The sequence below is a fragment of the Haemaphysalis longicornis genome, unplaced genomic scaffold (assembly GCF_048455015.1).
Source record: "Haemaphysalis longicornis isolate Haplotype H1 unplaced genomic scaffold, Haemaphysalis longicornis Haplotype H1 scaffold_3, whole genome shotgun sequence".
NCBI lineage: Eukaryota > Metazoa > Arthropoda > Arachnida > Ixodida > Ixodidae > Haemaphysalis > Haemaphysalis longicornis.
In genome coordinates, this window is record NW_027526335.1 from 76,918,637 (window position 1) to 76,945,200 (window position 26,564).

General features: G+C 49.1%; 2 protein-coding genes across 2 annotated transcripts in view; one reads left to right on the forward strand and one right to left on the reverse strand.

The window, feature by feature from the left end:
• LOC144174661 (uncharacterized) overlaps window positions 1–8,517 on the reverse strand; it is a 112,278-nt gene extending 103,761 nt beyond the window's left edge. Inside the window, exon 1 of the mRNA XM_077703446.1 lies at window positions 8,366–8,517. Within this exon, the coding sequence (XP_077559572.1) occupies window positions 8,366–8,371 (6 nt within the window). The 5' untranslated portion in view covers window positions 8,372–8,517. The remainder of the gene's footprint in view (window positions 1–8,365) is intronic.
• The window catches only part of Ft (cadherin-related tumor suppressor fat), a 105,963-nt gene that overhangs the window by 76,247 nt on the left and 3,152 nt on the right, over window positions 1–26,564 (forward strand). Inside the window, exons 6-19 of the mRNA XM_077703444.1 lie at window positions 4,353–4,586; window positions 5,120–5,321; window positions 5,441–6,541; window positions 7,175–7,355; window positions 9,136–9,389; window positions 10,044–11,777; window positions 12,430–12,669; window positions 13,174–15,035; window positions 15,298–15,952; window positions 16,343–16,677; window positions 18,007–18,110; window positions 19,440–19,744; window positions 21,851–22,059; window positions 23,034–23,307. Of these exons, the coding sequence (XP_077559570.1) occupies window positions 4,353–4,586; window positions 5,120–5,321; window positions 5,441–6,541; window positions 7,175–7,355; window positions 9,136–9,389; window positions 10,044–11,777; window positions 12,430–12,669; window positions 13,174–15,035; window positions 15,298–15,952; window positions 16,343–16,677; window positions 18,007–18,110; window positions 19,440–19,744; window positions 21,851–22,059; window positions 23,034–23,307 (7,690 nt within the window). The remainder of the gene's footprint in view (window positions 1–4,352; window positions 4,587–5,119; window positions 5,322–5,440; window positions 6,542–7,174; window positions 7,356–9,135; window positions 9,390–10,043; window positions 11,778–12,429; window positions 12,670–13,173; window positions 15,036–15,297; window positions 15,953–16,342; window positions 16,678–18,006; window positions 18,111–19,439; window positions 19,745–21,850; window positions 22,060–23,033; window positions 23,308–26,564) is intronic.

Here is a 26,564-nt window from a genome sequence, read left to right on the forward strand (position 1 = left end):
CTTCAAATAAACCGAAGCGACGCGAGGAAAATTTCCGATGAAGGAAGCCTTAATTAGAATCCGCGTGAATTTCTCAACGAAGATTTTACGCAGCATCGGATTAGGCACGCCTTTAAACCATTAGAGCTATGTTAGCAAGATTAGCGAGCAAGATTGAAGGGTTAACGAACACGGAGAGCGGGCAAATTCGCCTAACTGCCCCTTTTACGGCCTCTCAACGGTTCTTTCTCTGCGTCACTGAAAGCAGCTCTTGCACGCGCCCGCTAGGTCACGCGCGGTGCCTTTTATGTCACTGCCGCACTTTTTACTGCTCAGAAATGCGGGGTTACTTCCCTGTGGGAGTTTGCAAGTGTCCGGCAGTTCATTTTCAGTGCCCATAAATCGGTCCGATGCTTTATTGCTCGATTCGCTCTGGCTCTTGCCACAAGGCAAAACTTGCTCCTCGGCTGGGCGATAACTGTTCGGGCCTCGGGGCCTCTTGACGCGTGTTTACAGCCGTTCACAGGAAAGAGCAGCAGCGGCGTGACATTTACTCCTCGGCTTTGCATTTGTGCTTCGTTTTTGAAACTGCCCCGCTGGCCCTGCGGCGAGAAGCCGGGCCAGTTGGCGAGGTCACGTGGTTCGAACCGGTAGACGCGTTGCGGAGAAGCCGCCCCAATCTCGCCCCACCTGCCGACCATGAACTCTTCGGGCGATCGCGATACGCATGAAATCAGAGCCTACGTTTTGCAAGTGACATTTTTATGCATTTGGGAGAACACTGCCAGTAAATGTGCGCGCATGCAGCGTTCGGGAGCCGCCATTGTTGCAGAATGAGATGACCTACTAAAGTCATCGTTCGTGGCAGTGTCGCCATTTCGGCACGAACAGCCAACTTTTCTGACGGGACCTTCAAAGATTGTTTGTAAGCCCATGGCAACGAAGCACGGAGCCGGTGATCGTTGCACTTCAAAACTGGTAGATTTCCTGAAGATGACAATAGGCCGGAACAACCGTCGGCTCTCGATAATTTTCGGCAGCCTGGACTAAATAAAGTTTGTTCTCTCTCTCTCTCTTTCATTCTCTCTCGATAATTCAGTCGCTTAATTAGAATTTGCTAGTCCCGGAAATTTCACATGCAATCCAATAGAATAATTATAAAATGCAAAATTTTCATGCGCGGAAACAGCGCCGCGTTTTCTACTGACGTCGGCGACCGAGGTAGCGCTGGTTACTGGTAGCGCACCATGGAGGGCGCGCATTTGATGGAACGGCCATAGCCTCCTTTATAGGCGCCGGACAGCGCCCAGAGGGCGACACGGAGCCAGCGACACCCAGCGCCACCTTCGGCAGATATGCGCAACACTGGGTCGGTCCCCGCAAGCTGTTACGTTCCTGGCTGGGGGTGCTCCTCTTTTTGCAGCGCGGACGAAGCCTATTAGTAGCCCCTTTTGGGTTTAAAACGAAGTAAGAGATTGTACAGTTAACCTGCCACATAGTGCAGGTGAATGAAGAAGAATTAATCGGCTGAATTCGCTTATGGGAAGGCATATAAATGCCGCATAGGCGTGATGACCAGAAGAGAAACGCTTGTACAGCATGCAGGCAAAACTTTCTCAAGATCAGCATGTTTTGCTTCAAAAGAAAACGTAATTTATATTGTTCAATCCACAAAAGAGATGGCTTTGTCTGCAAATATATCAGACGTTGCGCGATGTTTCCGCGCGAGGTATTCCATCCATGCGAGTGCACTTGCGACTGCAGAACTATAAACTGGACCACGGTGTTACATACGGGTATTTGATCCGACCGTGATGCTCCATACATGTAACAGGGTGAAATTCACATTTGTTTGTGTATAGCGAAAGTGCTGCCCCTAATAAGTGCCCGCTCCGCCAAGAAACTTTTGGGCTTCCAGGTGTAGCAGTATGCCAGCTGTATAAAAACACGCCCCCCTTATAAAAACTCTTCACGAGAAGGCTATTACAAGATTCCATTGGGCGGGGAGGGGGTGGTAGGAGGGGTAGGCAGATCTAATAGGCGTATCGAAATGAATTACGGAATATCCATATTCGGGTATTTTTTTTCTCTCCACGCCAACGGGTCCGGCGTGAGACCTTTCTTAGAAAGAAATAGTAGCGCTTTCAGTACCGTCAACACGTTTGCACCAAAAGTCACAGGAGAAAAAATTAATTCCCTGAGGACACCCCTCGATGGTTTGGAGCGACCGGAATCACAACAGATGGGATAAACAAAGTTTGTCCTCCTCCTCCTCCTCCTCCCCGAGCGCAAAAATTTCGTCCTGCGTTTATATATTTCCAACTTTGATTGCGGCACATCTTATCGCTATTTTACTTTCCTTTTCAGTGGCTTAGACAACAATTTCATTGTTTCTTTTGCAAGAAGAGGCGGTGACGTTATGATATCCAATCGCTCACCGAACATCTGGGAACGTTAGCTCCTATAGTAGCGCTTTCATTACCGTCAACACCTTTGCCCCAAAAGTCACGGGGAAAAAATTTAGTTCCCTGAGGACACCCCTCAATGGTTTGGAGCGACCGGGATCACAACGGATGGGATAAACAAAGTTAGTCCTCCTCCTCCTACTCCTTCTCCTCCCCGAACCCAAAAATTTCGTCCAACGTTTATATATTTCGAACTTTGATTGCGGCAAATCTCATCTCTATTTTTCTTTCCTTTTCAGTGGCTTAGACAACAATTTCATTGTTTCTTTTGCAAGAAGAGGCGGTGATGTTATGATATCCAATCGCTCGCCGAACATTTGAGAACAGCGCCTATAAGTGTCCGCCCCATATGTGTTTATATGTATTTAATACGGCGATATAAGCACGTGAAATATTATATCAAGCAGAGTAGGACCGCTGGGTGATAAACTACGCTGTTATACCTGTGTTTGGGGGCCCTCTTTGTTACCAAAGTTAACTTATGTGTATTTACTGCCTGCTAGCCAACCTACTAACAAGCTGCTCGTGCACCACGGCAGCATCTAATCCCCTCGCTTAGTGGGCTTTTCATGATTCAGTAACCACGATTTGTATCTGCGAAACAAAAGAGAGAAGAAGAATCTGTAGGAGAATGCAAAGCTTTCAAACATGCTCTCCAGTTGGGTCAACCTACGTCTCGGCAGCAAAGCGACAGCACTTTATCGGCACCCCGTTTTATTTGGAGGATTCCGCCTACTATAATACATTTCTGCATGTTTTTGTTGCAGTATGTAGTAGATATACACGCAAATAACATTATGACACACGTTTTTGCAAAGTTCCGTTCACGGGCGCTGAAGGCGGTCTGCGCGACGGGACCGACCCGGAGTTGCGCGGGTCTGCCGCGGCTGGCGCTGCGGTCGCCCGGCAAACTTCGCTGTCCGGAGCCTATAACGGTTAGGATTAGGAGGCTATGGAACGGCAGGCCAGTTGAGCCAGTAAGCCTCGCGCGAGCGTATGCATCTCGCTCTCTTTTGACGTTCTCAATTTTTTTTTTTGTTGTTGCGCCGCACATCGTTGTGTGAGCAGTCTGTGGCGGACACTTCAGGCTTCGATTTCACGAATAGTCTCAACTACCATGGCAAGCCGTGTCGTAGGTCGTACGCTCGACTTCGGTATGAAAGCCGAGATTCTGAACGGAATCAAGAAGGGAGACGTGTTGCGGACTAATAAAAATGCAGTTATTGTGCTCTTTGTTTAATTAGAGTTCAGTTAATTGGAAGTTCTTTGCTGCGGTCCCCGCGGACTTCGTACACATTGGACCACAGATCTCCATCGAACATCCGTCGGACACCTGGTGTCAGACATGTGTACGTCCGACGGACATCCGCAGAAAGCCGGCGGACGTACTACGTCCGTCCGTGGGATGGTCCGGTGCAAAGGAATTGCTCATCCGAGGAACGTCCGACAGATGTCCGAGCCGAGCTTTCAGACATCCGGCGGATGTTCAAAATTGGACATTTCCGAACACAAATATACAGGGGACGTCCAGGAGATAACAAAATACGAATTTTAGATGTCCGCCGGACGTCCGGTTCTAGTCATAAATTTTTCTAATTATAGGAGGACCTGTACTTGTTGTAAACCTCAGTGCTCCCGTTAATATATTAACAGGAGTCGAATTATCGTCGTAATGTATTTATCATAATTATTTCATATCTATTTTGAACGTAGCCTCTAGCTGCGCTGCTGCAAAGTTCGCCCTTTGTGGATTATGAACCCTGAAAAAATGTCGGTCGGCGTGCCTGTGGAGATATTTGCACCATCTGAGGGAACTACACGGGCTCCCAACCGAGTCCTGGACTATAGGACCCTGCCCACCTACCATCTCTACTGTTGAATAAAGTCTTTTCTTCTGCCCCTGCGCAGGTGCTGGATACAAATGACAACCTGCCGCTGTTTGGGGAAGCCGCCTACTCCTTTGACCTGTGGGAGGACACCCAGCGGGGCGCCCAGGTGGGCGCCGTGTCGGCCACAGACACCGACATGGGCCTCAATCGGCAGGTCAGCTACTCGGTGCTCAGTGACTGGGCCAACGACGTCTTCTCACTCAATCCACAAACCGGCGTCTTCACGCTCACGTCACACCTGGATTACGAACAGGTAAGATGGCCACAGCAAAGGTGTCCGTGGGTGTGCATTGCTGACAAAATGGTGTGGCCCATATGTGCTTGTGGTGTCAAGTTCTCACTACTGATGATTAGGCTGTTGTGATATACGCGGGCTGTTGGTCCTGCTGTCAAGAGAGTTAATTGAATACTACATTGAACTTATCTGCCCTGTCATGTGGTAATTTCTCAATTATACATGGGATTTCGCCTGTTAAAAGTGACTCTGTGGAGCCTAATGTTCTGCCAAGGCATGTCCTACATTATAGCTGATTGAACTGTTCAGCATAATTGTAAATATTTCTTGTATTGTGTTGGCATAGAAACGCAGTTGTCGCAGCGCTAAACCATACCTGCTATGTCACTATTGTCGTCTCTGGTATCTTTATCTAGCTGGTGAAAATGGGCTGAAAGGCGGTTAATCTATGAAAGCAAAGGCGATCGCACAAAATGCTACAGAGTGATCTCGAAGTTTGGAGTGGACACGCTTTGGCTAACATTGGGCCATCAACTCACTATTCATTTCAGCATCAGCACTATGTACTTGTGGTCCAAGCGCAAGACTCTGGAACTCCCAGCCTGTCATCGACTGCTACCGTCTACATGAACGTAATGGACCTGAATGATAATGCACCTCTGTTTGACCCCATGAGCTACAGCGACGAGGTGTTTGAAAACGTCACTGTTGGTTCAAGCCTCCTGCGGGTCAGTGCTACCGACCTTGATTCAGGTAAGCACGGTTACCGTGGGAAAACGAAGCTTTGTCCACAGTCCTTGTTACTTGACTTTTGAGTTGTTTTTCTGTCAAGTCGGTTGCTTAGAGTCATGTGTCCCTTTTATTGACTGCAGGTGACAACGGCCGAATCGTGTACAGCATTGTGGAAGGTGACCCAGACCACCATCTGGCAATCGAAGCAAATGGAACCATCATAACGCGCATGCCACTAGACCGGGAGAAGAAGTCGCTCTATAGTCTCGTAGTGCGGGCAACCGACCAAGCCACTGAAGTGCATCGCCGCCTTTCAAGCAGCGTCCAGGTGACCATCGTCCTGAAGGACGTCAATGACATGGTGCCCGAGTTCATCACGCCGAATGTGACCAGTGTGCAGGAGAATGCCCCGGCTAATAGCATCGTCATGGCGGTCAAGGCGATGGACAGCGATGAGGGGCGGAACAGCTATGTTGAGTACAGCCTGTCACCCGAGCACAGCTTTTCACTCGGACCCATCGACGGACTTCTCCGGGTCAAGGGACCCTTGGACAGGGAACAGAGATCCAGCTATGAACTTCTGGTGACGGCCCGCGACAGGGGACATCCGGTGCGGTCGGCCTCCCAGCGACTGCGCGTGATACTGCTGGATGAAAACGACAACAGCCCCGTGTTCGACCCACGCCAGTACAGTGCAGCCGTTTCTGAGAATGCCAGCCTGGGCACCAGCGTTCTCCAGGTGTCCGCAACAGATCAAGACGAAGGGGCGTCAGGCCAGGTCCGCTACTCCATCATTGCAGGCGACCCGAACCACGACTTCGAGGTCGGTCAGGACACGGGGGTGCTTCGGGTCCGTCGAGCTCTGGACTACGAGCGCCGCACCCGGTATTTGCTCACTCTCCAAGCGGAAGACTGCGCAGGGGCTGGAGGCACGGAGCTGCGTTTCGACACGGCCACTGTCACAGTGGCCGTGACGGACATAAATGACAATGCACCGGCATTTGTTGACTCTCCGTACGAGTTGCACGTTGTGGAAAACGCGCCTGTTCCTATGGTGCTGCTTGCACTCGGCGCTCACGACGCTGACCAGCTTCCCAGTGGCCCGCTCCACTATCGTCTCGAAGAAGGCACCCAGGGACGATTTCGTGTCAACAGCTCGTCGGGTGAACTCTCGCTGGTGCAGTCGCTGGACCGGGAACTCAAGGACCGCTACCAGCTGACTGTCCTTGCAGTCGACTCCGGTATGTATTGCAAATGCTAAACACTGTCAGTTTGTTGTCAGTTGTCAATTGTCAGATGCTGTCAGTTGTTTTGGGTAATGCTCAGACCGTATGCTACAGTGATAGACATGGCTAATGAAAGCACTCATACTGAATAACAAGAAAACATTGTGGGGAAAAAACTGGCTAAGTGTTCTTTTTATATACAAACTAATACAATGCTGCTTTTTGTGCGAGTTCATGCTTACGAAAATCCAAACCAATTTCTGACCACTTTTTATTTTTGAACTCTTAAGAGGAACTATGCTGGCCTATCTCTGAAGTTTGCCAGCATTCCGTGCTTGTTTTTTCTTGAAAAGAATGTTAAAATGGTTACAAGAATTTAAATACGTGGAGATTATTTTGATCAGTCTGCGGAAAAATTACAATAAAGGTTCATCTGCGACATGCATGTTAGGCCAATTCAATGTCACACAAGAAGAACAAAAATCAGAGCAACCTGAATCTTCAACTTTGTGCGTATAAACCTCAGTCTGTAAATTCTCTTTTTACGTTAAGGCAGTAATTCAAAGTTGTTTGTTTTCAGTCCTGCGTGCATGCTATAGTATTAGAAGCAGCCAGTATAATGCATCCTTTTCTGTTGTCTGTGTGCAGGCAGTCCAAGGCAAACTGGCACAGGAACTGTGAACGTGCTTGTGAGCGACCTCAATGACAACGCCCCTCGATTCGACCGCAACCGCTACACTGTCACCTTGCCTGAGAACCAACCAGTCAACGTGCCCCTCGTGACGATCACGGCCACCGATGCCGACGCTGGACGAAATGCGCAGATCAGGTCAGGGCCAGGATTTATTGCACCGAACCTGGAGAAGTGCCGAATACTATATCGGGATTCTTTCGCAGCTTTATTGCTCCCACAAGACAGTTACAAAATTACCTCTGAAACAGCAAATCGAGAGACACAACACAAAGTACTTTGTCGTGTCTGCCATTCTGTTGTCAGCGTCATATTTTTGAACTTTCTTGTAGATCAAAGTGTGCTGTACCAGCTCGCCCAAGCTACCACCCTTGCTTGCTTCATTGATCACTAATAGCAGCAAGCTTTAGGAGAAAGTGGAAAAATTTTATTTTGCCAAAGAAAAAATCATAGAGGAGCTGATAAGAGTTATCGCAGCAAATTGTGGCAAAGGTTCATTGAAAACTGCTCAGTTTTCCGAAATAAGCTTGTCACCAAGAAACAAGAGTGAATCTCCAATGTTTACAAGAATTGTATTAGGTAACCTCTATTGTCCACGTTGGAAATCCATCGAACATGTCTGCTGCTTTTAAATCTCTTTCAGTTGAAAAAGGTTACGAGCATATTAGTCTTTATGCAGCAGTGCATAGTTACCGTATTTGTACGATTCTAACGCGCACCGTTTTTCGCTAAAAGTAGCCTGAAAATTTCCGTGCGCATTACAGTCGAGCTCAAAACCAAAATCCGCCTTAGTTTTAATGCCATCAGGAGCTGTATAAGCAAGTTTATGAAGCACAAAATACTTTTGCTGACACAGTTGTGTCCGTCACATGAAATGTCCTTTGTCAGGTATGTGATTTCATGTCCTTTCCATCAGTGTGCCCGCTCGAATGCGTCAAATATTTTTTTTTCCGAACGTTCATCGGTAAACTTTCCTGCGCGTTACAATCGGGGGCGCGTTAGAACCGTGAAAATACGGTAGTTCATGCAAGCACTTGTGTTTTTAATTAATATATGCTGGCAAGCACTGGAGCACTGTGCCAGTGCAGTAACGCAGGGTAATTCTAATTTTGGACTCTAGTTGTTCGGAGATTGTAAGGGCATCTGACCTGCATGTCCTCCCCATCCGCAAGCTGCTGAGGCACGTCAAAGGCTGCTTTCCCAGATCCACATCTCCGGTCAAATTATTTTCTTGACTTGCCTCCAGGTAGTGGGCGTGTGTTAACTGCGATGATGAGACAGGCGAATGTTGTTTTTAAGTGCACGAAGGGGTGTTTCCATTGAGTGTTTGTGATTTTTCAGGATTGGCCGGAATTTCCTTTTCTTTTTTTTTTTTTTGCCCTCGGATGCATTTGGCAATGCACCGTAGGCGCATAAGTGCAGTACCAATTGTATTATGTTCTAAATGTCAAACTATGACGACGTTCGAGTCAAATTATCGGTCGGTGATAGCTTACAAAATTACAATACGTTACAAAATTGTAAGTGCAAGGCTTGTCTGAGGTGGCTTGGGAGGTTACAGCTGCAGGTCTAATGCTGAAATTGCCCTACATGAAACATTGTGTCAAGCAAAAGCCAAGCCATTTCTGTTCAGTTAACTGGCGTTTCAATCTGCCTCCACACATATACTAGTCATAAGCATAGTTTTATTATGATGACTAGGAGAAAACGGCAAGAACGGCCAATTATATGCGAAGGTTCACTGTCTTTGTTTAATGAGAGGCTGCTAGCTGTGTACTCCGTCTAATTAGGTGATTGTTTGTTTGATCCTCTGATCTTTGCAAATTTCTTGATTACTGAAGCGGCTTTTGCCTGGAGTCAGTAAAACCCAACCGGCAGTGCCTCTGAGTTGGTCCTGATGTTTCGTACACCATTTCAGGTACTCCCTGCGTGGCGAGAACGCCAGCCAATTTCGGGTCGACGCAGACAGCGGTGTGATCACGGCCCAGGCCCCTATGGACCATGAGGAATGCGAGCGTTACGTAATCCACTTGGTGGCCGAAGACAATGGGCTGACAGTGCGCCACACAGCAGTGACCGATGTCGTTGTCCTTGTGACGGACGAGAATGACAACAGGCCGGTCTTCAGCAGCAACAACATGACTGTTGCTATTCCAGACACGTCTGATGCAGGTGAGCAGATTGCTATCAAAGGTAAATTTTTTAGCGTGGCAGACAAAAAAAAAAAGGCAGACAGCATTATGCAGTTTAAGATGAAGGGGAATGAATTTCAGAGATGCTTTAGCCAGCAACATTGCGTGTAATTAAAATTTAGCCCATATTCCTAATGATTATGTGTTGAAAAAGTCTGTAAATGAAGGAAAAGATTTTAAAATGTTAAAATTATGCAGTGAGCAGCATGTGTATTTTTAACAAATGGATGTTTGTAGAACATGATAACTATTGTAAAGCTACAAAAATAGGCTTTTTCCCACAATAAGCACTGATGGCTTTTTGGTGACTAGTTTGCAGATAACCAGATTGAAATCTTTGCCTTATTAAAATGAAATTGACGAAAGTTGAAAATGTGTTATGTACGTGTATTTTATCGCACGAAAGAGTATGAAAACATAATTAGGGGAGAAAATTGTGGGTGCGCAAGTTTCTTGTTTAAAAAGCAGCAAAAAGATTTCTGCACAGACTGGCGCCGCTCCTTGCTTTATAGCCGATGCCAGATAAAAAGAAATGTCATCGCAACACTTATTTCAGAAGCCCACTACAGACCGGGAAGCTGCTGCGTGTCTGCTAACGCATATATTCGGCCCTCCTACCATTTCCTCCCAACAGGTCACTTCGTTCTGGGCGCACAAGCTCAAGACATGGATTCAGGTGCCAACGGACGGCTCATATTCCACCTTTCGGGCCCAGACGCCGAGAAGTTTCAGGTCGACCAGGAGACGGGGGTCGTGCGGTTGGCCAAGAAATTGCCTGCTGGACAGAAGACGGACGTAGTGTACAACTTCTTGATTCATGCCACAGACCAAGGCAAAGTGTCCCTGTCATCCAGCGCTAGTGTGCGCGTCTCTATTGCCAGCAGCACTCTTTTCCCCAAGTTCCAGCCGGGTACAGTAAGTAAGCTCACACTGTCCGAAGGTGGCGTTGGAAGCAGAGGACAAGTGCTGACGACCGTATCCGCAACCTCTCCGAAGTCCGGTGTGGCGGCCAGAGTTAGCTACTACATTGCAGGAGGAAACCACGGGAATGCCTTCGCGGTAAACCCGAGCACCGGGGAGCTCACAGTCGCACACGGTGAAGTGCTGGACCTCGAGACAATGCCAACGCTCCAGCTGTGGCTAGCGGCGCAAGACAGTGACGAGCCAGCGCTGAGCAGTGCGATACGAATCGACGTAGAGCTGACCGATGTGAACGACAATGTTCCGGAATTCGAACGTGATTTGTACAACGCTTCAGTCAGAGAGGAGCAGCCTCCGGGTCAGCTAGTTGCCAAACTCTATGCCCGGGACGCCGACAGTGACAAAAATGGGAAAGTCCGCTACAAGCTTTGTCCCATGGCAACAAAGGAGAAGGCGGCTGCACCGCTCCAGTTTGAGCTGAACCCTAGCACGGGTGAACTACGCACCACGACCACGTTGGACCGTGAGAAAATGGCCTCCTACCAGTTCTTGGTCGAAGCCAGCGATCATGGAAGTCCGAGCCTGACGGGCACCGCTACAGTCATCGTCACTGTCACGGACAAGAATGACAACCCGCCTCGCTTTACCAGGCTCTTCAGTGTCAACGTGACCGAAAATGCCCCCATTGGGTCCTTCGTGATTCAGGTGACCTCTTCCGACCGGGACGCTGCTCAGAATGCCAATGCGACCTACAGCTTCACGGAGAACCCAGGAGGCCGATTCGCTATCGACCCCTTCTCCGGAAACGTGACTGTGGCCGGCCTGCTCGACAGGGAGCTGCACGAAGAATACCTCCTGAAAGTTGCGGCTGTCGACGGATCTTGGAAGGCAGAGACACCTCTGACCATTTCCCTGCATGACATGAATGACAATGCGCCGCGGTTCCTACAGCCGGTGTTCCGATTCAGACTCGCTGAACTGCAGCAGGCGGGAGCCTTTATCGGCCGTGTGTCGGCGACTGACGCCGACAAAGCGGGGCCCAATGCTGCCATAACGTACGCACTTCGGCAACCGTCCAATTTCTTCCGCCTGGACCCAACTTCCGGAGACCTTCTCAGCAAACAGCCTCTTCGTTACCGGCGGTCACCCCGAGGCACACCATCGCCAGAGAACCAGCACGTCCTCCGTGTAGTCGCCACTGACCACGGGAAGCCATCACTGTCATCAGAGGCTACTATTTACGTCAACATTGTGGATGCCAACAACCATGTGCCCGAATTCGACAAGACAGAGTACTTCTCGCCACTTCCTGACAATGCAGTTGTGGGGCTGTCCATCCTCCAAGTGGCTGCCAGGGATCAGCAGGACGTCGGTGTGAATGCAGAGCTGGTCTACAGCATCACTGGCGGCAACGGAACCGGACTCCTTGACGTGCATCCATCATCTGGTAATTTGCTGACATGTGTTTTTTGGCTTTGTACTTCTGCGAGGTTCACTGAAATTTACATCTTGAGAGTACCCTGAATTAATTCCATAATCAAGTGGTACTTGGACGCTGTTGCCTGGGTAGCTATAATTTAGTGATCGAAGCTTGTGTGCTGGTGAAACGTAAAACTATCTCAATGAATGGTTAGGTCTAGAGGAAAGGTGTGGCATAATGAATACAATGTTGCAGTTGCTGTTGTCTTTAGATGTGAATATCGAAGGTGAAAACATATTGAAAACATTTGCTATAAGAATACAATACAGTCGAATCTCGTTAATTCGAAATCAAAGAGGCCCGAAAATTTGTTTGAATTAAAAGAAGCTCGAATTAACCAAAGCTATTTAAATACACATAACTTTGCCGGGACCGCAACATCAGTTCGAATAAACCAGAAGTTCGAATTCAGTGAGTTTGAATTAACAAGGCTCAACTGTACTAAGGTACGACATCTGTAAGGGCTCTATAAATTCTGCTGAAAGCCCTTTCTGTAAGTGAAAAAAAGAGAGAAAGAGAGAATAACAAAATGAAGAGTGTACTGTATGGGTAAACAGTTATAAGACATGAATCTGTGCTCAGGTGTTGCATACCGCTTCTCTTTTTTTTTTTTTTTCAGGTTGGCTTACGGTAGCCAAACCGGTGCCAAGGTACCAAGGGCAGAGGTTTCTTCTCAAGGTCAAAGCAACCGACCAAGGGGTGCCTCCAAAGACTGCTGATGCCACAGTGTCTGTTGTCATCACGGCGGAGAACCAGTTCAGTCCTGTGTTCAGCGCACTCAGCTACCAGATTATCATCCCCGAAAACGAGCCCATCAGCTCTGAACTGCTTACAGTCTCTGCAGCTGATGCTGACACAGGTAGCTTGTTTTTCTACCCTTGGGGAAGAGAGGTGGCTCTTTTTAATAGGGACTCCCTTCTACATCATGGTCATGGGACAAGAGGCGGGGAGGGGCATTCAACAAGTGGCCCTTTCTGCCTCCTAAATCACATTCCGTCGTTGTTAGCTCCCCTTCTTATGTCGTCCCTCTTGTAAATATCAGTGGGCTCTTCACAATTCCTGAGATTGATTTCTCAATCTTAATTACCTTGGGATGGACCCTGTCTTTGTGATACCAAATGTAAAGCTAGGTAGTTAGCTTTCCAGTTTGTGTAAACGGTTGGTTACTCTATATTTTGCTTGATTTTAAGCATAATCTGTTTTTATTGAAAAAACAAACAAACAAACAAAAACACTGAACGTGGAAGAAGAACGATGCTGAGAAATTTGAAGATACACTGTCTAAAACTTTTACTCCTCTCCAACTTTTTGGCCAGGTTGCAATGCAATGGTACTGGACTAAATTTTTTGTTTAAACTTGCAGGTCTCAACGGAATGGTGCGCTACTCAATCAACTCTGGAAACATCAACAACAGCTTCGTAATGGAACCTCGAACTGGAGCAGTGGCCATTCACCGTGCCTTGGACTACGAAAGCATGCCGGAGTTCCGCCTCAATGTCAGTGCCTGCGACAGTGCCTTCAACGTGAAGTGTGCCTGGGCTACTCTGACCGTAATTGTGACCGACGTCAATGACTGCGCTCCAGAATTCAACGCCACCGTGTTCGATGCCTACGTGGCAGAGAACGAGCCTGCAGGCACCGTCGTAACACAGCTCATCGCCACCGACGCTGATTCTGGCCGGAACAGACTCATTCAGTATGCGCTTGTGGGATCTTCCGACTTTGCCGTGGACAGTCAAACTGGGCTAATTACGACAAAGGCAACGTTTGACTATGAGCAAGCAAGCGAGTATGTCCTGGAAGTGGTGGCGAGCAACCCAGGATCCCTGCAGTACAGCTCGTGCCAGCTGCGTGTGCACGTGACAGGCAAGAACGAGTTCTACCCACGATTCGTGCAGCCTGTGTTTCAGTTTGCAGTCAGCGAATCGATGGCAGTGGGCACCGCAGTGGGCCGGGTGCTAGCCACGGACCAAGATTCGGGTCCCGAGGGTCAAGTCTATTTCCTGTTTGTGGGGAGCAGCAACGACCGAGGATTCCGCATCCAACCGAGCACGGGCGTCATCACAGTGGCACGCCTCCTTGACCGCGAAGCCCAGGCTCGAGTCGTTTTGTCCGTGATGGCAAAGAATGCTGGCAGCATTCGCGGGAATGACACTGACGAAGCTCAGGTCGTCGTAAGCATTCAAGACGGCAATGACCCGCCCGTGTTTCTGCAGCCACTTTATGAAGCACGCATCAGTGAAGCGGCCAGCGTGGGTTCTTCAGTCCTGACAGTGTCAGCGGTGGATAGGGATGTGCGGCCAAACAACCACCAGTTTTTCTATTCGATTGTTGATGGCGACCCAGGCAAAGTTTTTACCATAGATGCACAGACAGGTGTTCTACAGACTTCCTCAGCACTGGATCGCGAGACTGTTCCAGCGTATTCTCTGACTGTTGCCGCAATCGACCATGGAAGCCCGCCACAGACAGGAACCACAATGGTTCGCGTGACACTTGACGACGTTAATGATAACGGCCCTGAACTTGAGGCAGCAGATCTCTTGGGCTATGTTCTTGAAGACGAACCACCCTACACAAGTGTCATCACATTATCCGCAAGAGATCAAGACTTGGCACCTAACGGTGCACCCTTCACTTACTCCCTGGTTGGTGGCGCTAGACGGAACCTGTTTGAACTCGACCGTGACACAGGGCTGTTGCGGACTACACAACGACTGGACCGTGAGGCGACCCCTTCTATACAGCTCCTGGTCGAGGTGCAAGACAGCGGAAGCCCGCCCATAAAAGCCCGGCACACCCTTACGGTCACGCTGGTGGACAAGAACGACAGCCCTTCGACGCCCCGCTTGGTCACTGTTATGGTGTGGGTCTACCAAAATCTGTTTCCGGGAGGAAAGATTGCGGACGTTCGGCCCCTCGATCCCGACACCACAGGCGAGTACCAGTGTCGCCTGCATGGCCGCGACCCTATCTTCAGTGTGGTCAGCCACTGCGACTTACATGCGTCTCGGCTGCTAAGCCCCAGTAACTACAGCCTCACCGTGCGCGGCAACGACGGCTATCACCAGGACGTCACCTCCACTGTGAATGTTCAGTTCAAGGCCTTTGACAATGCCACCGTGCAGAACAGCATCTCGCTGAGCATTGTCAACCAGTCTGCTCATGACTTCTTGAGTGCCACCTACGACCGCTTCCTCGGGCTCCTGGGACACGTACTCGAGGTGAGTGCAAGCAGCTTTGGAAACGAGTGTCGCCTTCTTGCCTTCATTGCGCAAACATGTTCAGCTACTATACAGTTGAAGACAGCCTAAAGCAAGACCACAGTTTTATAACCAAGCATGTATTGGCACCTGAGCACGCTTTTAAGAGTTGCTAGGAAATAATTGAATGCTATATTGTGATAAACTGCCTATGTGTTCTGGCTATAACTTCTTAAGAAATCGTAATGAATGAAACTCACAATTAGACCATTATTTTGCACAGGGCCTGGGTACACCGATTGTCTACAGCATGACGGATGTTCAAGGCCAACTCCAGCTGGCACTAGCCGTGAAGAAGTCGTCCGGAGCGCTGGTTTCCCCCGAGAAGGTGGTGCGGCGCCTCGAGACCAAACGGGATTCCCTCCAAACTCTGCTGGCCAAAACCATCCTCATCGGTTTCGAGCCGTGTGCGAGCGCACCCTGTCAGCACGGAGGCAGCTGCCTCAGCTTCCTCGACCTGCAGCCCTCGCTGCTCATCCTCGACTCGCCGCAGCTCGTGTTTGCGTCTCCCAGTGCGAGCCGTTCCTTCGCCTGCTCTTGCCCCAGTGGCTTCTCCGGTGACCAGTGCCAGGACCAGCTGGACCCGTGCTCTCCCAATCCGTGCGCGGACGGAGTCCCCTGCCAGCATGACGCGGAGACGGGCTTCCGGTGTGCGTGCCCGCCTGACCGCCAGGGCCCTCGGTGCGAGAGCGCGCGCCAGGAGACGTGCGCCAGCTCTCCTTGCAAGAATGGCGGCAGCTGCAGGGAGGCTCCCGGTGGCTCCTTCTTCTGCCTCTGCAGGCTGGGCTTCAAGGGCAGTCTGTGCGAGCAAGCGGCCGATGGTTGCCGGCCGAGCCGATGCCGCAACGGCGGCACCTGCGTCAGCGATGGACCCGCAGGTTGGTGGCACATGGCCTCATTTTCTAACCAGAATTCTACTCTAGTCTATTTCACACATCTTGTGCGGCACTGCTGATGCCGTGAGAAATACAGAGGTGTCTGCAGTGCACAGGAAACATTAGTCATGATCCAAATTACCGGCTTCCTTGCTCATGGCAATTGATGGTGCAACAGTGGATGCTGCAGATTGTTCACTCCACCTTCCTCATGTGCTGGAGCGAGACAGTCCGCACTCCTCCTCAGTTGCTGAGGGGAGTATCGCCATATCGTTGGGAGTTCAGAAAACTGAGCCTAAGAAACAGTTTGCAAAACACATTCAATATTCCATTCTTGCTCGCTTCTACATGCTGGTAGTGCTGCCGAAACTCACATTTCCTTCATTTGTGCAGGCTACCACTGCCAGTGCGAGCCAAACTACTTTGGGAAGCACTGCGAGAAGTCGACGTACGGCTTCCAGCCCTACTCGTACATGGCCTTCCCTTCTCTCAAGCCCAGCACGAACGACATCTCCATCACGTTCTCTACCAACCGCAAGGATGCCCTGCTCGCCTACAACTTTGGCACGCAAAATGGCGGCCGCTCTGACTTTGTGGCCCTGGAGATTGTTGGTGGCAAGCCACAGTTTTCGTTTGGCGGCTCACGCACGGCCATAGCCAAAGTTTCCGTCGACAAGGAAGTGGCGGACGGTGGGTGGCACAGAGTCACCGTCATTCGCAATGGCCGGGTAAGTCACCACATGAGCTGCTCATAACTTTGGTTTTTGAAATGGGCACTCAAAATGGTTCCTTGCCACTGGTGCCGCCAAAGTTTAATGAGCTATAAAATTAGTTCCAGGCGGTGCATCAAAAAACTGCTTTTGATTCTTGCATTCACCAGGGTACGTAGTATTGGAAAATATAATGGTTACAGTCTTATGAACAACACTGTTTTGTCCATTGTTTGACCAAAAATGGCTAATTATCTCTCATTATCTCGGGAACTAATTGACCAACTGAAAAAATAATGGCATATCCGAAATCAGTGGGAAAAAAGCAGCAAGTCTGACAAGTTTCACGAAGTGTACTTGAAAATTAAAAGAAGTTGTTTTAAGACCAGCGTGCTAAATGCTTTAGCACACAATTCTTTTAATTCAACAGAGCGCAAGAAAAATAGTTTCAGTTTCAATTGCGTTGAGTCCGGAGGGTACTTGTGACGGAAGCATGCTTGTGACAGAAGCACACCACTACCTCACTGTGCTTTGCCGATGTCAAGACACTGCACGCACTGTCTTCACTGCCCCTCTTATAATTGTCCTGGCATGCATCCCAGCGAGTTTCTGCCTTAATCAGCATGTCAATCCTCACACTTTGTGGTTAGGGCCTGACTCATTGCGTCAGTAGGAAGTAATGCACTTATGGCAGCGCTTTCACAGCAATCAAAGGAGCCAGGGTCTCTGGCTGAGCTGCTTAAGGGAATTAGGCATATTAAAATGAGGAATATTTGATGACTGCTTCCACTATTAGCTATAATGATGGACTTGTATTGCCATTATCGCATGTATTACTACTATCACTGCCTTCCCGCATGTGGAAATTTGTTACTGTCAATAGTGCCAGGTTGGCAAACAGTGAAAAGTGTAGCTGTGGCTACCTGCTTCTGCCTGCAAGTGCTTTTTTTCAGCTCTCTGAGCTGCTTTGGTGAAGTGGCATCATAAATCCCAGCCATATGTTGAAGATACTACTCGGTTACGGCACCTTGTTTTCTTTTATATGGAGGAACATCACAATGCCCGTTTGCTGCGAGTCGCTTCCTGAGTTGTGCTGTTGGCGGGATAATTCAGATATGTAGAACTAAAATAGTTGTAGGCCATTTATACTTCACTTAATTAAGTCATTCTGATGAGTAAAGGAAATGAACTGTGTAATAATATCAACACCGAAAATTGTTGTCATTACCCTTAAAAGCTTCTCGTGATTTGGCTGAGCTCATTAAAATAAATCAATTCTCAAACCTGTGTGATTGGAAGTTTGAGTAGTTCGAGGCGCTAAACATGTGTGTTGTTCCCCTTTTGCAGGTGGCTTCACTCTCAGTTGTGACCTGCCAGGACCACGGAGAGTTTTGCGAAGAGTGCTCCCACGCGAATTCAAGTTGTTCCTTGTCAGTCACTGGACAGGCAGGGTGAGTTCATTCTTCCGCAAGTTGCAGCTGGCCAAGTAATTCCAGCGCATGATTTTCAGAGAAGACTCTAGTCTTGCAGTCATGTATCACAGAGTATTAAGCTGCTTCATTTCTGGGTTCGATTGTTTTGTAAATTCTGGCCAAAAATCGAGTATTAGAGTATTACTTTCAAACCCGTGAATCCAGGAGAAATGGTGCTCACAACAATGTATATCAGAAATCTGAATTTTATTTTGACCATTATGAAAATATTAGTTTGCCACATTTTTAAAATGTAAATTTGCTTTGTGTTCATACCGCTTGCTGGCTAATCTTTCTCTGCAGTTAAAGTTTAATGAAAACAATTTAAATCAAACTGGCATCCAGTCGACACTGTGTGACAGGGGTATAGACAGTATTCGCTGAAAAGTTTAGGTGTCAATTTTTTCGCTTGGCGACATTAGAAACGGCCATGGACATGGCCATAGACATGGTGTGGTCTGTGCCACTGCACCTGCACGCTGCATTAAAAAAAAAAAAAAACGGTGTGCATTGTCTGCACTGTTTCAACCCGATTCTCAACGGTGGTGTCAACAGAAATGTTATTGATCGCACTAACATCAGAGTTGAGGCATTACTTTGCGTTTGGTGGGGTAGAGCTTGGAACGTCCAATACACATCATGTGCTTAGCACGGACAAGTACCGCCATCCCGCGGAGCCCGACGTAACCAGTGACGGCGCACTCACATGTTTGCCTGCACGTGTGGGTCGCCAGTGAATACAACCTATAGATGGTATTCGTTGAAAAGTTTAGTGGTCAATTTCTTCGCTTGGCAACACTGGAAACGGCCACAGACATGGCCGATGCGCCACGGACATGCACAAGTACCGCCATCCCGCGGAGCCCGACGTAACGAGTGACGGCGCACTCACACGGTTGCGTGGAGGAGAATCGGGGTGCCTGATCTGGGGGCCGTGCGCACAACGTCGCCTAGCAACAGACACTTGGCCACAGATATGGCGGCGCACTCGCATGGTTGCCTGCATGCATTCCACGCCATTGAATACCGGCCATAGACATACCTCACATTTGTTAACACAATGCAGGAGGGGGTGGAATTTAAAAATTCCAGGACTTTCCAGGCCTTGAAATCGACACTTCTGAATTCAAGGGTTTTCAAGGTTTTCAAGGATCTGTGCGAACCCTGGGGGGGGGGGGGGGGGGGGGGGGGGTACAGTCATTGCTGGTATGCCTACTGTTTTGTATTCGCTGCCACATCTCTGTCATATCACTTTATGGGTGGTTGCTCATCAGAAACTCTCTCGTTTTCCTTCTCTGGCATTCACAGGACCCTGAGCCTGGGCAGCCAGCCGCTGTACGTGGGCGGGCTGCCCTCGGTGGAACCCCTGCTTGAGCGTCCCAGCCAGGTGGCCGCCGATGACTTTGTGGGCTGCGTGCACAGCGTGGCGGTGGACGGCCACCCGCTCGCGCTGGACGCCCCCCTGCGAGCGCAGCACACCACAGCGGCCTGTGGCCGCAGGGGCGACCCCTGTGCGGGGGGATGCAAGGGCGGCTCCTCCTGCCACGACCTCTGGTTCACCAGCAGGTGCACCTGTGCGGGGGGACGTCTCACGGCGCATGACTGCAACGAAGGTGAGCGGGCTCCGTTGGATATTCCACAAGCGATCCTCCATCCACTACACAGTAAAGCTGTTGAGTCAGAAATGTTTGCTGTGCACCAAGGGCTTCAAAAAATTTACCATCCACACCAAAAGAAAGTTGAGAGAAGGGCTAAAGCTTTTTTACATCAAAAATGCATCAAAACCTTCGCTAAAAGTGCGTCCAGTCGATTGTCAAACCTTCAAAGACCCAAATCGCAAATGAAAATGTGCTTACTTAAAAGTAAATGCATCTACGAACAATTTAAATGTATACCAGTGCATGGTTTGTGTGGTCAAGGTACACTGTTCTACTTTTTCTTCATGATCGATGCGTGTATTGTCTCATCTAAAACTGTTCCTTTTTCACGATTTTCAAGTAACCGTTCTGACACAATGGAAGCCCGGTTTCACGCGCGTGCCGTGTGTCCAGAGATGTTATCAGAGCTTTTCGGTCGACCAACCGGTCTATGGGGAAATGCGTTATATTTTGGACAAGACGCCATTGGTCCCACCAAGAAAGCTTTCGCTTTAAAAACTAGGTACAAAACGGGAGAAGTGGGTTTATAACCTCAATATGTTCATTTTGGCTATACAAGACGACTCGCATGATGTGTAGCTGTGTTGCAAAAGGCGCTTGTGTACTAAAACATGCATCTTGCATATTAACCCGAAAACTTATAAGCAAGGAGTCCACCAGCTTGGTTTTGAATCGGACATTCACCTTGGGGGCATGTAAACTGAGACGTTCATGTAAGCAGTTGGTGTTTGTTCAAATGATGTCTTATTGCTTTTGTGCAAGCTGAAACAAGTGCGATTTTTCACAAGAAGGCACGTAAGACTGGAGCCAGTCTTCTACAATTGCCAAATTTAGCACATACTTGACAAAAAACAAGACAGAGCTCGTTTGTCGTCGTGTCGTGACGACAAACGAGCCTCCTCTTGCCCTGTCCACTTTGTGCAGTTTTGTCAAGTATGCTAGCAAACCAGCTAGCCCAGTTTTCATTTTTGTCATGTGCAGAAGCAATGCCCGAATGGACTGATAGAAAAAAAGAAGCATATTTCCAAACTCAAAAGAATCTACTGAAAGCTACTGTGCTGATGGAAAGCTGAAAGAGTAATTGTGTGGGCTAGATGCATTCCTAATATAATTTGAAAAAGGTTGTTAAAAGGTGGTCTCACTTTCAAGTTAGGAGGAGAGGTGGGGATCGGAGCAAACTTTCTAACTTCTTGGAGTAGTTTAATGAAATTTAGTAGGTACCTTGGAAAGCACTCCAAATAGTGATATTAAAATTTCCATAATGATACCTTCAGCAGTTTTTGTGTTACGGAGATTTACATGTTGCCTGCTCGTGGAAAACCTAGTGAAGTGACCAAACATGGTACGAAGTTCTGAATACTTTTAAATTGTAGTCAAAAGAACACTGCAGGGTGTGACACTCTTAGAGTTCTTTTTAAATGTTTTTTTTATGTACAGCATTATTTTCACCTGTAACCATTTGGACACAACTAGCATTGGAATAAATACTAAATAAAAAAAAATGAGGCTCTAAATTGAAAATCAGAAAATATCATACCCAGCAAAGCACTTGAAGGATTAATTAAAAAAAAAAAACAGGAACAAAATTTGTCCAGTGGTTGCGGTGGTATCCTCTCCACGAGCAACAGAGAATGCCTGAAACGCACTTTTGAGAAAACGCCTCTCAAAAGTTTACGGAGCACTTGATGTCCCTCAAAAGGAACCGGATGCATAGTCCTTGCTGTCCTTGCTAGAGAATGACCTTTTGGGCTTTTACCCTTTGATCTGATGTGGCGTCGCGAAAATGGGTGTTTTTTGGTCATCGCGATTGGTTTCGCTTCTGCCTCCGCTGACAAAATAATTTTTTACCGCCTTTAGAGGTCGTTTTTCGGCAAGATATTTTTAAACAGCATAGAATAAAAGTTCTGGAAGCCAAAGCAGGCAGTTCTCGAAAATCGATTTTTTTATTCGATGATCTCTGTGACCCGATCCCTGTGTCCCCCCTTAATCTTGCAGCAAGTGGAAGGGAGCCTCTCTTCTTTCAGTGATGCTGACATGCCACTTTGAAACACCCTTTTGCAGCCCTGGAGCCCTACTCTCTCGGAAGTGGATCGTACCTGGAACTCGTTCCCCAGGAGAAGCATCGCCGGGCAGCCCTGCTCTCCCAACAGAGCCGGCGTGCCGCCAGGAGCGTGGCCAGCTACAAGACACTGGCGTTCAGGCTTCGCACCAGGGTGGAAACCGGACTGCTTTTGCAAGTGGCCACGGAGAGGGACTACACCCGTCTTCAGGTGAAAACCGCTGCATCTTGCATCGTTCTGGGTTTTGTACTTGTATGAACAGCGTAGAAAACAGGCCCCTAGTGGCAATGGAGGGAGTGTATCACTTCGAAACTGTATTTTCCTGAGGGCAAAGTTGTGAGTGCAGATGTAAGAAAAAGGGGACGATGAGGAAGGATTGAAGAGCCAGCAGATGTGTTTCACCAATGACAAGTTGTGATCGCAGCTCTTTCCTTTTGTCATGGCTGCAACAACCTCAAGGTTGTAGCCGCGACGTATCACCAATATTCAAATGTGCATTTCCTGGGCAGGAGCAGAGGCCAATAAGCTCTTAGTTGAAGAAACTGGTGATCGCTGACCAAGGGCTTATTTAAAAAGGTGAAAAGACGTTTCGGCTTCCCTAAGGAAGCCTTGTTCACTAGTCAGTGAAAAAGGCTTCCATATGGAAGCCGAAACGTCTTTTTACCTTTTTAAATAAACGTTTTGTCGGCGATCACCAGTTTCTTCAACTATGAATCTTTTACCCGGCCACACGAGATTTCGTCGAACCTTAGATTTCACTAAGCTCTTGCTGCTGTGATGTTGGCTGCAGTAGATGGAGGGGGTGGACAACAAGGGAGTAAGAAATTGTATCTCTCCCGCACTGGAAGAACAGCTCCTATATATACAACACAGGACTATGCTATATACGCTATTTATACCTGCATATACTATGTAAGCTAATATATTAACTATATATACTACACTCCAGCGACTATATATGCACGGGAACACAGCTCAGCTTCTATAATAACCTCCCTACTGTAATGTTCGAAATTGGGCACTATCACTATCACTACTCGAATAAATGAGCAAATAAATAAATAAATAAATGTACATATGTGTGCATGTAATGGTTGTGCATGTGCAAGCACAGTGACTAAGTGACACTTAACTATTGTTTGCGGTTCACAAACTGATCTTTACCATTTCCCCATCGCTTGCAGCTTGTGGAGGGACATATTGAGTACGTCTCCCAGACGAGCCAGCAGGAGCCGGTGCGTTGGCGTCACCCCAGGCGCGTCTCTGATGGCAGCTGGCACGACGTCACCCTGGCTCGCAAGTTGGAGCCCGGCGGTGCTGTGAGGCTCTCCGTTGGTGATGCAGAGCACCAGATCTCTGCCGACGGAAACCTTCACGACTTCCTCGACCCGTTCCTGAGCTCCTTCACCATTGGTGGCCACTGGGACCTGAACACTGTGGTTCACGAAAGTGCTCCAGGTAAGCATTGACTGCCACATCTTGTTGCATATATTGAAGTAGTTCGGTGTGATTTGATTCTTAAAGCGGAAAATGCTGTTGCTAGTTATTCGTCTCCTGTGTGAACTGAGGCTTGCTCAGGGGCTATTACAAATGTTCACATGGAGATGAACATAATTTTTTTTTCACCCAGTTTGGTCTGCTGACCATAGCCAACCCACACCTATGATGTGAAGGAAATAAAAAGAAAGATCAGCTTACGTAAAGGAGTTTGGGACTGCCTACTACCTGGCTAATTCCACCACGCAAGGAAAACTGCATAAGTATGATACTGTTAATACTTACACGTAGGTGCAGGTGCAGTATAGGAGGTCGTGCATACGTGGCACATATCTTCAGAAAAAAAGAAAGAATAAGCATCTGCAACATAAAAGCCCGCCCCCCTCCCCCATTATGAAGCACCTAAGACTACACTTTTAGATTTTATGCTTGAGGGCATGTTGTTGCTTAGTATGCAGAAAACGAAACAAAAATATGGTATCAGTTGGTGCTTCTCCGAGCTATGTTTGCATGAACTTATGAAATATGTACCAAACCAATGGGCTAGAACTTTCGCTTACCTGCAACATTCTGGCTCGAATGAATGAATGAAAAGTCTTTATTGTGGAATGGCTCTTTGGCCTAATAGGAGGGGAAGAAGGGTGTCGGAGGAAAGACAGAAACAAAGAAAGAAGAGAAAGAAGTGCGTACACACATGCGTGTACATGGTATACATTTGCAATCACATGCGGCGATCGATGCCTGCCTCGTGAGCGAACGCCCAGAGGGAGAGCAGGGTGTCGCGGCTGTTGTTGCTGGGGGTGGTCCATTGATGCAGAGTGCTGATGTGTGGTGGCAGGTACTGGGCACGGAGGTCCCGGTAGCCAGGGCACTCCAACAGCATGTGGGTCACTGTTGGGCACACTTCCATGGTGCATGTGGAGTAGCTCACTATGGGGCCCTGTTCGTGGTCGCTGTTGTCGCTGTCGTCGTCGGTAGCCCCGGGCCTGCATCGGTGGTGGGCCCGCCATTTGGCGAGCACGTCTGCTGTTAGTGCGGCCCCCGCACGTGTCTTGTGGATGAGGACCTGAGCCCCCCGTGGCAGTCCTCGGGGCAGTGGGTGGTGGTTGGTGGGGATGTGCTGCCAAAGGGCGCGCCTTCGCTCCCTCTTGGCTGCCAGAATTTTGGCTCTTGGGTCGGGGTCGTCTGGTGCGGGCATAGTCTGGGTCACCAGGGCGGAGCGGTCGTCCATTAGCTCGCTCGCCAACGCCTGTGCGGCTCCATCGCCAATGCCACCGGCGTGACCTGGTACCCAGTCCACCCTCACCTCCACTCCATATTGCTGGTACAGCACTGTGCTTGCCATTTTGATCCTGTGAGCAAGCGTGCCAGTCCTGGGGGTGCGGCCAAGGATTTTTATGGCCTCTCTACTGTCTGTGTAGATCACCACAATCTCCCCTGTCTGCCGCAGTCCTCGACGGGCGTCCCCACAAACCCCGTCCACTGCACACAGGATGGCGGACAGTGAAATCTGGTCTGGGCTGGGTCGGTGCTCATGCACGTAGATTTGTCTGCATGTGCCGACTGGGGAGATCGCAGCTAGCCTGGCTCTGCGCGTGATGGGGTCCCAGGTGGCTGCCGTGAACACAGAGTTCCGGGTTCTGTCAGTACAGGCAGCTGCTGCTCTACGCTCCGCTTCATGATCCCGCTGATGGCACTTTTTGGAGAGTGGTTTGGGAAGCTTGAGGAGCACATCGAGCCAAGGCTCCAGCAGGCGTGGCAGTTTGGGTGCATCGGGGGGTAGTTCTTTTGTGAGGGTGAGGAGTCCTCTACCCGCAGTTGTGTTTTGCCGTCGTAGCTCATGGCCTTCATTGTGTGCCTCGATAAAGGCTTTGAGGGGAGGGAGGCCGGAGTACCTGTAGAGTTCTTCAGTCCTCGTGTGACGCGGCAGGCCAGTTATTGCGCGGAGACATTCGAGATGGAGGACCTCCAGTTGTGCGTAGTGGGTTTGGTTCAATGTGAAGCAAGCTGCTCCGTAGCATGCCTTAGAGGTGAGGGTTGCCAGGCATAATGTCCTGATGGTGCGTGTGCCGGCACCGCCAAAGTGGTTGCCTATGCGGCGGATCAGGTAGAGGTGTCGGCGCCACGTTGGCTTAAGCTGACGGATCCATTCCTTTGGTCCACCAACCTCACTGAGGGGAACTCCAAGGATCCTCACCCACCGCTCCGCTGGTCGGGTGATGGTTTTGCCGGCCAGTGTAAGGCTTATCTTCGCTCGCTCAGAGTCGTAGCCACCTACCAGGAGGAGGTTAGTCTTTTCCGGTGACGGCTGCATGCCAGTGGAAGGGAGGTAGTTGTCGATGGTGTCCAAGGCTTGCTGCATGATTCCCTGTACATCTGCTGTGTTCAGGTTCGTGCCCTTGGGGTCCACCCACAGCGTGATGTCATCTGCGTAGAATGTCAAGCCCAGGTGCGGAATTTTCCGTAGCTCTACAGCCAGACCTTGCATCACGATGTTAAAGAGGACTGGAGACAAGATGGCACCCTGCGGCACTCCTCTGGAATTTGAGAATGTCCTTGGGTGGCCCGATCCAGATTTGACCTCAAACGTTCGGGCCACCAGGAATGATCGCACAAAGTTCATGATTCGTGTGCCAACTCCAGCCCCATCGAGAGCCTTCAGTATCGCTGTGTGCGCCACCGTGTCAAAGGCTTTCTGCAAGTCTACTGCCAGGAGGATGCCAGGAACCTTAAGGCGACCCCGACGGCCCCCTCCCACCAACTGGCGCAGTAGCAGAAGGCTGTCTTGAGTGCACAGCCCTGGTCGGAAGCCAGTCTGGGCTGGATCGAAAAAAGCTGGGTTCTCCTCTTCGAGGTGGTATGTGAGCCGAGTCAGCACCATGCGCTCGAGGAGCTTGCATAGCGTTGACGTTAAAGCTATAGGTCGGAGATTCTTGATGCTGTTGGGTTTTTTCCCTGACTTTGGGATGGGGTAGATAATCGAATGTTTCCATTCTGCTGGGTTTCCATTCTGGCTTAAATTATCATTTCACTTGGCAAGGGTGAAACAGCACGGTAGCCCTAATTTTAGCTTTACACTCGGAAAGCTCTAACCATGTGTGCTGTTATGGTGGCGAAAGGTACCTGAATTCGGTCGAATACTCTGCCACATGAATTATTCCTGGAAGGAGAGTTTAGTTTTCTTAGTACTACTCATAACTGATACCTCTGGAATTTCC